Raw genomic sequence first — 14,737 nt, 5'->3', positions numbered from 1 at the left:
TGAAGTATTAAATTGGCAGGTAATTTCAGTTAATGATAAGTGTCATGAAAAAAATCAAGCAAGACGATAAAGTAGAGAGTGAAGGTTGGATCAAGAGCTACCTTGGGTAGAGCGTGCAGAAAGGCATCATTAAATGATGTAAAGAAGCCAGTAGTACAAAGAGCCAGAAAAAGAGCACAAAAGGAAGAAGAAACAGCAAGCGCAAAGGACCCTGGGCAGAAATGAATTTGAATATTACAGGAAAAGAATGAAAACCAATTAGATTGCAGTGAGCAGAGGGCTGAGGAGTGGTGAAAATGTGGTACAAGAAGGATCAAGAGCCAAAGCATGAAGCAACTTGCATTGCATGGGATGGCATTTGGATTTTATTCAAGTTGAGTGGGAACCACTAGACTGATGCGATCTGAAATACTTTGTTGTTGTTGTTTGTTTTTCTTTATTTCTTCTAAAATAAAAGGGATACATGTGCAGAATGTGCAGGTTTGTTACATAAGCATACGTGTGCCATAGTGGTTTGCTGCGCCTATTGACCTGTCTTCTAAGTTCCCTCCCCTCAGCCCTCAACCCCCAACATGCCCTGGTGTGTGTTGTTCCCCTCTCTGTGTCCATGTGTTCTCAATGTTAAACTCCCAGTTATGAATGAGAATTTGTGTTTGGTTTTCTGTTCTTGTGTTAGTTTGCTGAGAATGATGGCTTCCAGCTTCATCCATGTGCCTGTAAAGGACATGATCTCATTCCTTTTTATGGGTGCATAGTATTCCATGGTGTATATATACCACATTTTCTCTATCCAGTCTATCATTGATGGGCATTTGTGTTGGTTCCATGTCTTCACTATTGTAAACAGTGCTGCAATAAACGTGCATACACATGTGTCTTTATACTAGAATTATTTCTATTCCTTTGGGTATATACCCAGTAATGGGATTGCTGGGTCAAATGGTATTTCTGGTTCTAGATCCTTGAGGAATCGCCATACTGTCTTCCACAATGGTTAAACTAATTTACATTCCCACCAACAGTGTAAAAGCGTTTCTATTTCTCCACAGCCTCACTAGCATCTATTTTTTCCTGACTTTTTAATAATCGCCATCCTGACTGGCATGAGGTGGTATCTCATTGTGGTTTTGATTTGCATTTCTCTGATTATCAGTAATGTTGACCCATCTGATCTGAAATATTTCTACAAGACTCTTTGGAATGCTATGTGGAAAATGAATGGGTATGGTGGGAAGGTAGGAGTGGAGGTGTAGCACCAATTAGAAGGTTGGGGTCAACATAGACACCTAACAGGCTGTGACTAAGGGGGATGAATTGGAATCCATGTTGAAGGTAGAAGTAATAGAACTTATGAATGATTTTTAACTTTGGAATCGGAGAGGAATAGTGAGAGAAGGAGAGAAAGCCACTTGTTTTCTATGTATGCCCTGTATATCAGGTAGAATAAATTGATCTTCTTTGTCCTTCATTCTTAGTTGCCTATATTGGCATCATCGGTGGTTAGCCTCTATTTCCTCGAACTCACAGATGTCTTCAAACCTGTACACTCTGGATTTAGCTGCTATGACCGGAGTCTTAGCATGCCGTACATTGAACCAACCCAGGAGGCAATTCCATTCCTCATGTTGCTTAGCTTGGCTTTTGCTGGACCTGCAATTACGGTAAGAATTACCCCCAAAATTGTGTTTATCAATCCTGGAAAACTAAAAATCACCTCATTTGTATAAAAATGGGTTCAAAGCAAACAAAAGGTGAACTCTAAATCCTAAATCAAAGTCATGTCTTTGAGATATATTAACAGTATCATGTGGAAGTTAATAGCTTAACATTATTGGCATTAAAATTTAAACATTTTATGATTGGAGAAATGATTGATTCCTAGTGTTTATTTTTATAAATCATTATGAAAAGTTTTGTAACCTTATAATTCTCTTTGAATGGCTAATAGGACATTTCTGATATACTTCCTAATTAACTTACTTTACATGTGTTTATTTGGTATCTGAAACCTGAAAAACTGGGGGAGAAATTACGTAGTTAACAGACTTTCTTCCAAAAATGCATTTGCTATCACTCACAGTTTTATTTTTTACTAGATTATCACTGTTTATTGATTATGGGTACTGAGCATAAATAATTATAAAGATATAAAAACTCATTCCAGCCATGCATGCATGCACGCATACACATACATACAGACATACTCAAATAATAAACTGTTTTACATTCAGAAAAGGCATTTGCATTTTAAAATACGTTCAGGAATTCAGAATAGCTAGAAGAGAATAATTTAAATGTTCCTAGCATAAAGAAAAGATAAATATATAAGATGATGAATACCCTAATTACTTTGATATGATCTTTACATGTTATATGAATGTATCAAATTATCAGCTATACCCTGAAAAGATGTACATCCATCATGTATCAATAAAAATCTAAAATAAATAATTAAATAAATAAAATACGTACATAAAGAAATGCTCTAATGTACTGGAACTGAATTCAAAAAATACTTGTATTTAATGTGTTAATATACATTGTAAGTAACACACTTTTAGATAAATCTATTAATAAATAAGACTGGCCAATGCTTTTCACCACCTCTTTTGCCCCAAGAATACTACCTAAGAGGACAAGAAACACTTTTCAAGGGAAGTGATATTTACTTCTACAGTGAAAAACTCTTGTTTTGCTTTTAGCATGTTCATGAATGTCAAAGGAAATGGCTATTAAATTAAAAGCTTTATCTGAAAGCTTCACATTCTAATGAATTGGCCTATTCAGGTTCAGTACAGCAGCAGTTTAAGAAGAGTCTCTGCATAGATGTTCTAAACTCTATACTTTTATGTAGCTATGGATTTTTTTAATTCCCCAATATTAAATAATTATAATATGCTGTTTACAATTTAAATACATAGTGTATAAAATATTCTCAGAAGATAAAATTGAAACAATTTTCATAGAACTTTATCATATTTAAAAGGTCTCTAAACACTTTAAAAATTAATGAGTTATTCTATAGTGACTGTCAGATTACTAGAACTATTAATAATGTACTTGGAAGAAGCTGAGACTCTGAGACTAATAAAACATTCTTGGAGTGCAATATTGCTCAGAATAACATTATTTTCCTATTATTTACTAAAGTTTTAACAAAAAATTCATATTATACAGTCATTTTACCAGGGCAGAAAAACAGAACTAAAGACAAAAGCCACATGATTATCTCAATAGATGCAGAAAAGGTTTTCAATAAAATTTGACATACCTTCATGTTAAAAACTCTCAAAAAACTAGGTATTGAGGGAACATACCTCAAAATAATAACAGCCATGTATGACAAACCCAAACATCATACTGAATGGGCAAAAGCTTGAAGCATTCCCCATTGAAAAACAGCAAAAGAAAAGGATGCACTCTCTCACCACTCCTATTCAACCTAGTATTAAATTCTGACCAGAGCAATCAGGCAAGAAAAAGAAATAAAGTGCATTCAAATAGGAATAGAAGTAAGACTATTGCTGACTAGTCACCAGATGGCATGATCCACTGTCTAGAAAACCCCACTGTCTCAGTCCAAAAGCTTCTTAAGCTAATAAGCAACTTCAGCAAAGTCTCAGGATACAAAACTACTGTGCAAAAATCACTAGCGATCCTATACCCCAACAACAGTTAAGCTGAGAGCCAAATCAAAAAAGAACTCCCATTCACAAATGCCACAGAAAGAATGAAATATCTAGGAATACAGCTAACAAGAGAAGTGAAAGAGCTCTGCAAGGAGAACTACAAACTACTGCTCAAATAAATCAGAGATGACACAAACAAATGGAAAAATATTCCATACTCATGGATAGAAAGAATCAATATCATAAAAATGGCCATACTGTCCAAAGCAATTTATATATTCAATGCTATTCCCATTGAACTACAAATGACGTTCTTCATAGAACTGGAAAAATCTATTTCAAAATTCATATGGAACCAAAAAAGAGCCCAAAGAGCCAAGGTAATCCTAAGCAAAAAGAACAAAGCTGGAGGCATCACATTACCCAAGTTCAAACTATACTACAGGGCTACAGTAACCAAAACAGCATGGTGCTGGTACAAGAACAGAGACACAGATGAATGGAACAGAATAGGAAACCCAGAAATAAGACTGCATGCCTACAACTATCTGATCTTTGACAATCCTGACAAAAACAAGCAATAGGGAAAGGATTCCCTATTCAATAAATGATGCTGGGATAACTGGCTAGCCATATGCAGAAAATTGAAACTGGACCCCTTCCTTACACCATATACAAAAATCATCTCCAGATGAATTAAAGACTTACATGCAAAACCCAACACCATAAAAACCCTGGAAGACAACTTAGGCAGTACCATTCAAGACATAGGCACGGGCAAAGATTTCATGATGAAGACATCAAAAGCAATTGCAACAAAAGCAAAAATTGAAAAATGGGATCTAATTAAACTAAAGAGCTTCTGAACATCAAAATAAACTTTCAACACAGTAAACAGACAACCTACAGAATGGGAGAAAATTTTTACAAATTATGCAACTAACAAAGGTCTAATATCTACCATTTGTAAGAAACTTAAACAAATTTACCAAAAAAAATCCAATTAAAAAGTGGGCAAAGGACATGAACAGACACTTCTCAAAAGAGGGCATACATGCAGCCAACCAGCATATGATAAAAAAGCTCAACATCACTGATCATTAGAGAAATGCAAATCAAAACGAAAATGACATACTATCTCACACCAGTCAAAATGGCTATTATTAAACAGTCAAAAAATATTAGGTGGTAGTGAGGTTGTGGAGAAAAAGGAACACTTATACACTGTTGTGGGTTCAACCATTGTGAAAGACAGTGTGGTGATTCCTCAAAGACCTAAAGTCAGAACTACCATTCAACCCACCAATCCCATTACTGAGTGTATATCCAAGGGAACAGAAATCATTCTATTATAAAGACACATGTACATGTATATTCATTGCAGCACTATTCACAATAGCAAAGACATGGAATCAACCTAAATGCCCATCAATTATAGACTGGATAAAGAAAATGTGGTACATATACACCATGGAATACTATGCAGCCATAAAAAAATGAAATCATGTCTTTTGCAGGGACATGGATGGAGCTGGAGGCCATTATCTTTAGCAAACTAACACAGGAACAGAAAACCAAACACCACGTGTCCTCATTCATAACTGGAAGTTGAACATTGAGACCACATAGGCACATAGACGGGAAAGACACATACTGGGGCCTACCTGAGGGTGGAGACTGGGAGGAGGAAGAGGATCAGAAAAAGTAATTAATGGATACGGGGTGTAATACCTGGGTGATGAAATAATCAGTACAACAAATCCCCATGACATGTGTTCACCTATATAACAAACCTGCACATCCTGCACATGTACCCCTAAACTTAAAATAAAAGTTTAGATAGATAGAGCTTATAATATATATAAATTTTATATATATAGATGCTTTAAATGTGTCATACTGTCACACCAGAAAGCGCTTATCCTAAAAGTGCTCAAAATTATTATAATTGATATATTTGAATTTGAAATAAATTACTTAAAATACGACACAAATGATCATGCCTCTGTTATAAAAACTGTATTGATATTTAATCATTGAAACAATTTCCTTTGTATATATCTAGAAGTCTTTCTCCTCCAGGGTATTTTATCAAGTTGCTAGGAAAGCAAATTTAGTTGTGGCACTCCCTGCCAGCACTATTTATTTCATGTTGCTTCCTTTGCTGACACTGGTACATGACCTGGGGGCAATAACCTTGGTGTCATCACTGTGTGCCTGCTTGTGTTGACTCCTTCACATCCTATAATAAATTCTCAATATACAAGTTTGAGATGCTTTCTGAGGGATTTGGCATTAAAACTTTCTTTCTTGAGGCCTGAGAAATAAAAGGGAAAATACACCATGGCTTCCTTCCACCAGGCTGACCTGGGAAGTCCAGTGCCAACTCCTTCCAGAAAGGTGCCACTCAATTCCTACATCTCCACAGAACTGCCATAGCTGCTGCATGCCTCTTCATGGAAGGAAAGGCAAACTAGGGGACTATTTACACTTCAGGATCCCTGATTTCCCTGTGTCACTTCAGGACACTCCAAGATGACAGCAATTCTTTCCTACCACACTGGTTTCATAGGTCTTAGGTAACCAACTGGATGGTGAAACAGATTTGACTTTGCTGACATCACTTTGTCACAGCTTTCTCTCCAAACATATACTATACTTCTAGATTTCACTCTAATTTCATTTTTTTTTCTTGGTTTTGAAGGCCTTCTCCCCAAACATACATTTTCTCAGCAGTGATCGTCCAGTGTCTGCAGTCATCTTGTTCTAGAACCATAATTCTATCTCGAATCTTCCTACATATACAGCTATGCTAACTCCTTTCCCTCTCTCTTCCTGAAAGTAAAAATAACAGGCTCTAATTTCTGACTTCAAGGATGCCAGTTTCTTTTCTATCTGTAGGGTGGCATAAGCCTGTTCCAAAAATGGGGTCATGAGAAGGGGTAGGGAGGTAAGCAGAACTCTCCATTTGGGAATGAGTGTCCAAAAGGACTTGTGTGAGGAGAGCTGACACCCGCCACGTGGAGTTGGGGGAAGGCAAAGCAAAACAAAAGGCCTCACTTCAGCCAGATTCTCCAAAAGGACCTTCATATGAATAAAAAGATCGGCTGATTTGTATGCAGGAATTTAAATATGAATCATTCAGTATTTGCTTCCCAGACTTTTTTAATGCTTTGAGAGATGTTTAAAAATAACTTGTCTTCGTGATGTTATACATGAAAGTGGAAAAATGTATTTCATTTATGTGAAATGTATATTTTTATTTTTCTGAAATTGCCCTTAAATTGAAAAATTTCTTCCTTAATATTCAATTTTCATTTACTTTAGAGTGATAAAACAAGCATTCTGTTTTAGGTTATTTGGAGATTATTTCTCAGAGAAAACAAGAAAGACTATTTGGGTTTATCATAAATCTTAATGAAGTCTATGTGAACAGAAAAAAAAGTGCGCTTTTTCTTCCTGGAAATACAATTTTATTACACATTGTTAAAGAATTAATACATCTAATTTTATAGAAGAATTCCATCAGAATTTAATTCTAGCTCCTGGGATAGCCTTAGCTTTAAGAGGCTACACAATCAATACGCAGAATATTAGACATGTTAGGGCTTCCAAAAAACATTCATTGAAAATTGAAACATTGAAGATACTATGATGAATACTATAATAATTTTTGTTGTTTTGTTTTACAAGAAAGACTTTTTGGATTGTGAGTCCTCCCTATGACGACTGTTCCATGGCCAGGGTCCTTATAGTACTAAGAAATATATTTCCTCTCAAAATCTCCCCTGAAGTAGTCATTATAATATCTCCTCCCAAAACCTGTCCACAACAACAACAAATTGCGTCCTTTTCAGGGTTAGGTACAGCACAAAACAGAGATTGTGAAAAGATACTTGTTGTAAACTGTTTTCTGTTTACAAATGCAACAGCAACAAATAATTTTCTTATCAGAACCTAAATTCTGACACCATACTGCAGTACAACATTGTGCCATTCAAATAAAACGAAAAAAAAAACAAAGGGAGAAATAAGCTGGGCATTTGGAAACGCACTGGGAAACATCTCCCTATACCCTGAGGAGACCTATCTTTATGCCAAATTGAATTATTTTGAAAACTAGTGAATGACATTAGCTGAGGTTAAGTGACAGAAGTGAGTGTGAGGAGAAAATTAATGTCCTGTTTAATGAGAGGGATGGTTTGGTGATGTCAGAATACTAACAAGAAACCTCTATCCATATTACATGGTCTAGACAAATAAGTGTTGATGCACTTTCTCTGCATATGAGTTTTGAACATATTCAAACAACTAAAATAAAACTCTTGGTTGGGCGCGATGGCTCATGCCTGTAATCCCAGCACTTTAGGAGGCAGAGGCAGGTGGATCACTTGAGGTCAGGAGTTTGAGACCAGCCTGGACAACGAGGTGAAACCCTGTCTCTACTAAAAATACAAAAATCAGCCAAACTTGGTGGCACGTGCCTGTATTCCCAGCTACTTGGGAGGCTGAGGCAGGAGAATGGCTTGAACCCAGGAGGCGGAGGTTGCAGTGAGCCAAGATCACACCATTGCACTCCAGCCTGGCCTGCAGAGCAAGACTCAGTCTCAAAAAAAAAAAACAAAAAAAAAAAACTCCTGAAATCTCAAGGTCTCAAGGTCATTTGAGATAATGACTATTGTATTGTATGACAAAACACACTTTTCTATACAGATAAATTCTTATGTAATTCAACACTCATGGACAAAATGTGAATCATTACAAATATAATTATAAAGAGGAAAACAAAATTATTCACAGAATTTTTATTGAAGAAGTGAAGGTGAAATTAATCTCTTTTAGCTGAATACAATACATTTCAAGAATAAGTGGTTAATTTTCTGGAAATGATGAATTTGAGGTAGCAGTTATATTATTCTGTGTAATTGTTGTACTATGTTGTATCTGTCTACACAGAGTATAGAACCTATTGAATTTCCATGTCTAACTTGAAGTGCTAATGTAGGAATATATTTTTCAAAAAGTATAAATGGTTAACTCAGCATCCAATGGTTTGAAATGAATTACTTTTGATTATTTCTATAATGATTTATCTTAAAAGAGTTTATTATGCCACATGATTTTCACACATATGGTTATGGGTAGAGTTCTACTATGATAATTACTCTTTAAATTTTTAATACAAAGTAAGATTCTTTATAATTAGACATGTACCATATTCCTTACAGAAGTAAATATAGCAATTTAAGCATTCAAAGCAGAAGGCCATAGGCTGTCATTAGATTTTTTAAAAAAACTATAATTTTGAACACTTCATAAAATAAATTTTAAGCTAGTAATAACAACTGAGAGGTTTTCCATGGAAAACCTGTTTCTGTCCAAATCAGGGTTATAATATTTACAGTGACATGATTATTTGTATTTAAGAGACTGTTAGTATCTCATTTAAGAGACTGTTTGTATCTCATTAATTGTACTTTCCTCAGCTCCACACATTTATAGCGAATCAATATTTAATTTCACAGCAATCTTTTAGGCACAATTATCTCAAATATTTGAAAGACTTTTTCATGAATAAAATGGATAATTTTAAATCTTGCTTCTGTTGTACAGAATAATTGACAACCCAAAGGCCTAAGGTAGTTAGCAAATGTGAGTCCCACAGTAAAAGCCAAAAATGCAAATCTCACCGTGCCAGGCACTGTGCTAGACAGTGAAGGTGAAAGGTAAATAAGACATGGTTCTTCCCTCAGAGGGCCCTAGTCTAGTGAGAGACAGCCAAATGAACAATTTCATAAAGCTATGCTAGAGGGAAGGATAAGATGCTAAGGGAGCCACATAGACGGAGATGTGATTCAATTTAGGGTACAGTAAGAGGTTTCAAAGAAAACTTACTGAAGGAAATCATGCCTAACATATTGAGTTCCTTCATTTATCTCACAGGTACTAAAATCCTGCAGCAAAGTGCCCTGTTCCTTATCTTAAGAGAGTCCTCTTGATACTACTGTATGACATTGTGAACACATTGTCTAAATGTCTATATCTAGGAAATACTACCCTGCTGACCTAGATTCTCTTGTAATCTGCATTCTCTGATAAGATAGCCACTAGCCACCTGTGGCCACTTCATTTTATATTTAAGTGTATTTAATTTTTAAATAATTAATACAATGGCATAAGATTAAAAATTCAGCTACTCATTTGCGGTAGCTATATTTCAAGTGATAAATACCCACATATGGGTAGTGGCTGCTGTATTGGACAGTGCAAAGTATAGTTCCATCATTGCAGAAATATTTATGGGACAGCTACGCTGTAGAAAGCACCTTTCTACACTCACATGCTTTCCATGGATTGATCCTTCTGCTCAATCCCAAATTGATTTATGGACCTAATCTGCTGGTAAAATGTTCCAGTACATGAGAGTCCAGAAGACCCTACAAAATCTCATTAGAGTGGCCTGATTACTTACTTCTCACTTCTTGATCAAATTCTCAGAAGAAATTGCTGTGCCTCTAAAGCTTTTAAGACAATTTGCATCTTTACTTTATTGAATTGGTATGTTAAAAAGTGATATATAATTCCTTTATACCTGTTGGCTTAATAGGTATTCCAAAATGCCTCTTCCTGAATACCCTTCTATCTTTACAGATTATGGTAGGAGAAGGAATTCTCTACTGTTGCCTCTCCAAAAGAAGAAATGGGGTCGGTCTAGAGCCCAACATTAATGCTGGAGGCTGCAACTTCAATTCCTTCCTCAGACGAGCCGTCAGATTCGTTGGTGGGTGTGGGGAACCACAAAAAAAAGAAATGTTTTTTTTTCAAATTGAAATGTTATATTTAATTATAGATATTAAGTCTCTCACACTATAATTTAGATGTATAATTTCAGTACATGATGAGTTTTACATTTTGCAAGAAACTGTTAAAACACCAAAATTTGGGTTTTGTATCTGAAATGTGCTATTTACGGTTGTAGCCCTTGTTTTGAGAGCTAATATGCCATGTGTTTCAACTTATTTTTGCCTTAGCTCTGGTTGAAGTATGAATTTATTTTAAAATGGTTTCACTGGATCTGTGTTCAGTCTTTCAAAATGGAGAACAAACAGCAGCAGGCCAGAATGAATAGACAACTCTTCAAAAATTACTTTAGCCACATTAATGATTCCATTTCAATTGTCCTGCAGTGTTTTCATGCAGAAGTTACCACACTTTGAAATGTCACCATTGAGTACTGCATCGTGACCCTTTTTTCTTGGTTGTAGCCCCTAATGTTACCTTTCATCTTTTATGAGACCTATAGAAAATCTATAGACCTGGCTATCAGCATCTGAATCAAACCAGTTTTCAAACCTTCATCTCTTCTGCTTAGCATTGGACCATCTTAATGTTGTTCCTGTCATAGATCTTTTATTTTTTTAATATAGTTGAATAGTCACCCACAATACATCACACCAACCCGAATGTTTTCTATTCATTCCCAATAAGTCAGCATAAAGTTATTTTTACCTGTAACATGTAAGCTTAAAATAATTGACGGCTTTGCTTAATCCCTAGTAGATAATTATACACAAATTTCTTTCCCACAAGAGGAAAAATCAGGTCTAACTCATGCCCCAGACTCTGCTCCACTAAGCATTTTCTTACCATCACATTGAGATGATAAGAAAACAATAGGCAGCTTAACAGCATCACAAACTCAGGCAAGGAAATAAAACTCCAGGACATATAGCTGATCACAGAGAAAATACTCCCTAATGTAACAAAATGCTCTGGACAAAGGGCCACATACCCTCTCTCGACTGGAAGGATGATCCATTCTACTCTAGAGAACAATATTCCAGAGCCTGCATCAGCAAGAGGCCTAGAAAGTCCATTATCCAAAGGAAAAAGTAAGTCTTTGCATGCTTCTAGGAATTGGAATGTAGAAATAAAGTTTCTGTGTCATGAATCCCAGGTGTGTGGGTGGAGAAGCAATTGGAGGAATGGTGGTTAGGTGACAGTAAGCAGTGAAGAAAAATGCAAAACAGGGTAATGTGCAAGCCAGCACTCTTGGTCTGGAGGCGGTGACTGAAGAATTACCCTGGTCCTCTCATAATGATTTCTATGAACAACTCATGAATCAGAATGCAAGCTGTCAAGTCAGAATGAATCTAGGGTGACAAGAAAACCTAGAGTGAGAAAGTTCCAGATCATGCGCCTGTGAGCAGAGAGCTGGACTCCCAAAGATAAGGCCAAGCAAACAACTTCAAGCAGGCATGGAGTTTGCATGTACAAGTGCAAGGATTTTTTTATTTCATGGTTTAAGACTGGTCCTAGGAGACACAGAAAAAAGAATTTGGACCAAGAGATGTAAGAACGTCATGTCCAAATTCCAAACACACACATAGGCTCCCCACATTCATGTACCTAGGATACGATTGTCATTTCCACATTAGGGCCTGTCTGACTTCTTCTCTGTTTTAATTAGCATTCCTACTATGATCACAGCTTGAAGAGAATTAGAATGGATTCTGTAGGGTGTGATAACTGTGGCTAGTGTTACAGACCATCAGGGAGAAATAACCCTGGCAACTTAAAAACGCTAAGCAAATTAAAACTACTTTAAATTTTTCTTCATTCCACACATGTCATCACTCTCAAATCATATCTTAGCATGCTCCAAGTGTCTGACAAGTGACTTACAGTTAATGTTAAGAATTGGCCCTTTATCACCAAATTAACAAAAGTGCCTAAAGTTACTACTTTGGAGATACTCGTTGCCTTTATTTTGGCCTTAAGTATCTGTTCAGAAGTTTAGGAATTTTCTATACTGTCTTCTTGAAATTAACTTAGAGAAAATGAACACAATAGATTTTAAGATCTTAATTCATTAATGTTTAATGAATATGTTTGATGCTGACACAATCACCAACTTGGTAACAATTTCTTTCATTCTGCTTATAGGTGTTCATGTATTTGGATTATGCTCTACAGCTCTCATTACAGATATCATACAGCTGTCCACAGGATATCAAGCACCTTACTTTCTGACTGTGTGCAAACCAAATTATACCTCTCTGAATGTATCTTGCAAAGAAAATTCCTACATTGTGGAAGATATTTGCTCAGGATCTGACCTCACAGTTATCAACAGTGGCAGGTTAGAAATAGATCTAAAAACACTCTGCATCATTGTTTTCATTATTCAATTGCTGCTTGGAGTATCACTTTAAGCATGCCTTTTTCAGTCATAATAATTTTGTTTTTATTTTTCTTTTCAATTCAATGATCTCTTCAATTACTCAACCATAGAAAATCATTGGGGGCTTACTCCAAATTCTTCTCTATGTCTCCAAATTTCAGCCTCACATTTTTGCCTCTAGTCCCTATTTCACCAAACTCCACCATGTTTTGTGATCAATCCTATACTCATTATGGTTTTAGGTTACTATAAATGGTTTATTTCAGAATATTTACAGTCAGTCATGGCTGGAAGTCAATATAACTCTTGTACTGGTTTAAAGACTAAACACATATGAAAGTTATATCTCCATGATATGTTCTATAAAAAAATAATGTGAATTTTCCTTTTTGTAAAGTTTGAGAAGGGGTAACATCTAGAATTGCATATGTTTTCTTTGAATCAGATCTAACTCGTGCCCCAGACTCTGTGCCATAAGTTCATTCATTCTTTGAATGAACCCAGGTGTGCATAGCTTCTGGCCTTACATGTCAGTGTATAAAGGAAACTCAAGAAAATACCAATGCATTAAATTTTTTAATAAATAAAGCAAAAATAAGCTTACATGACAAGAGATAGTAGTTTAGAGGCTCAAAAGAAATAAATTGCAGAGGGATAAGGGCCAATCAGTTATTGAAAGAATTGAATTTTCCATTCAATAAGTTCCCAAATATTGACTAAAGAGTCAAAAATAAGTTAATAGGTACACCTGAATAATTAAAGCCTGATGTTATGTGATTATACACATTAAGGTTCTCATGTATCATTCAATAATTTTGGACCTACAGCCAAGACTTATGTCCTCTATTTTCTTCTCAGTCCTATTACATTAATTTATCTCTATTGAATGGGGATCTTCTTTATCATGGTATCAAATAATTAGGAAGGCACTAATTTAAGTGAATTTTATTTTTTCTAATTTTTTAAGTCATTGAAACAAATCTCTATTCTTCTTTTGCCTGCCCTTTTCAGAGTCTCTTCACTATCTTTACCTGCTCTTTAAACTGTTTAAATAAGATGATCTATGATTCTTGAGATGAAATTATTGTAAAGTGTACTACATTTTGTTAATTTTGTAGGGAAACATTTTGTTAAAATTAGACTTTTCTTATGCTTTCTAGAGTATTAACAAAACACATTTAGATCCAATGCCATGAGAAAATAACTTCATTTTTTAAAATTTTTATGTAAATAAAACAATGTGTTTAGGAGCATAGAAAAAGTTTGAAGCTTTAAACCCCTAGGTTTTATGAGCTGTTACTTAAAACTGGTATAATTCTTACACCAAAGAACAATGATGTTTTCCAATCCATTTGTACTTTCAACCATCCTTCTAGTGAGGTAATGAAGTGGCCCCTTGCCAAGCTAGCAGTTTTTTATACTGGAAAGTACATCACTAATATTTGTTAATATTAATGGTGATTAGCAGTATTTATTTTATCACTAAGGTCTTTCACCGGAAAGCTGAGCAGAAAGTAAAATTATTGTTTATTGCCTTGTGACTTTTAAGTTGAACAATTTACCACTCAGTGTCTTTGAGATGATTGCTAGCAGTGTATCTGAACTACAAGGCATAATTTGACTATCTTCTTTTGGCAGAAAGTCCTTCCCTTCTCAACATGCAACTCTTGCTGCCTTTGCAGCTGTGTATGTTTCAGTAAGTAACTGGTTCTTTTTTGTTAAGTTGTGTTCTACAGAAAATCTGAGGAATGAATGTTGTCTCCAGGTGACTAATTAGATGATATAGTCGTGTAATAACAGAATGGTAAATTTAGCACTGCAGCCTTTCAATACAATGGCATCCAAAGCAGAAATCAAACAGTACTATAAAAAATAGTACAGTAAAAGAATTTTTCTACACAGTTATAATAGTATTTATTTATTC

The 14,737-nt window shown here is 35.3% G+C and overlaps 1 protein-coding gene across 1 annotated transcript in view; it reads left to right on the top strand.

Annotated features, from left to right (window-relative positions):
* PLPPR4 (phospholipid phosphatase related 4) overlaps positions 1-14,737 on the top strand; it is a 44,867-nt gene that overhangs the window by 22,183 nt on the left and 7,947 nt on the right. Inside the window, exons 2-5 of the mRNA XM_024252151.2 lie at positions 1,476-1,661; positions 10,281-10,410; positions 12,576-12,771; positions 14,452-14,509. Of these exons, the coding sequence (XP_024107919.1) occupies positions 1,476-1,661; positions 10,281-10,410; positions 12,576-12,771; positions 14,452-14,509 (570 nt within the window). The remainder of the gene's footprint in view (positions 1-1,475; positions 1,662-10,280; positions 10,411-12,575; positions 12,772-14,451; positions 14,510-14,737) is intronic.

This window comes from Pongo abelii, chromosome 1 (assembly GCF_028885655.2).
Source record: "Pongo abelii isolate AG06213 chromosome 1, NHGRI_mPonAbe1-v2.0_pri, whole genome shotgun sequence".
Classification (NCBI taxonomy): Eukaryota; Metazoa; Chordata; class Mammalia; order Primates; family Hominidae; genus Pongo; species Pongo abelii.
Note: the sequence above shows the minus strand (reverse complement) of the source record. Positions and strands in the feature narration are given on the sequence as shown.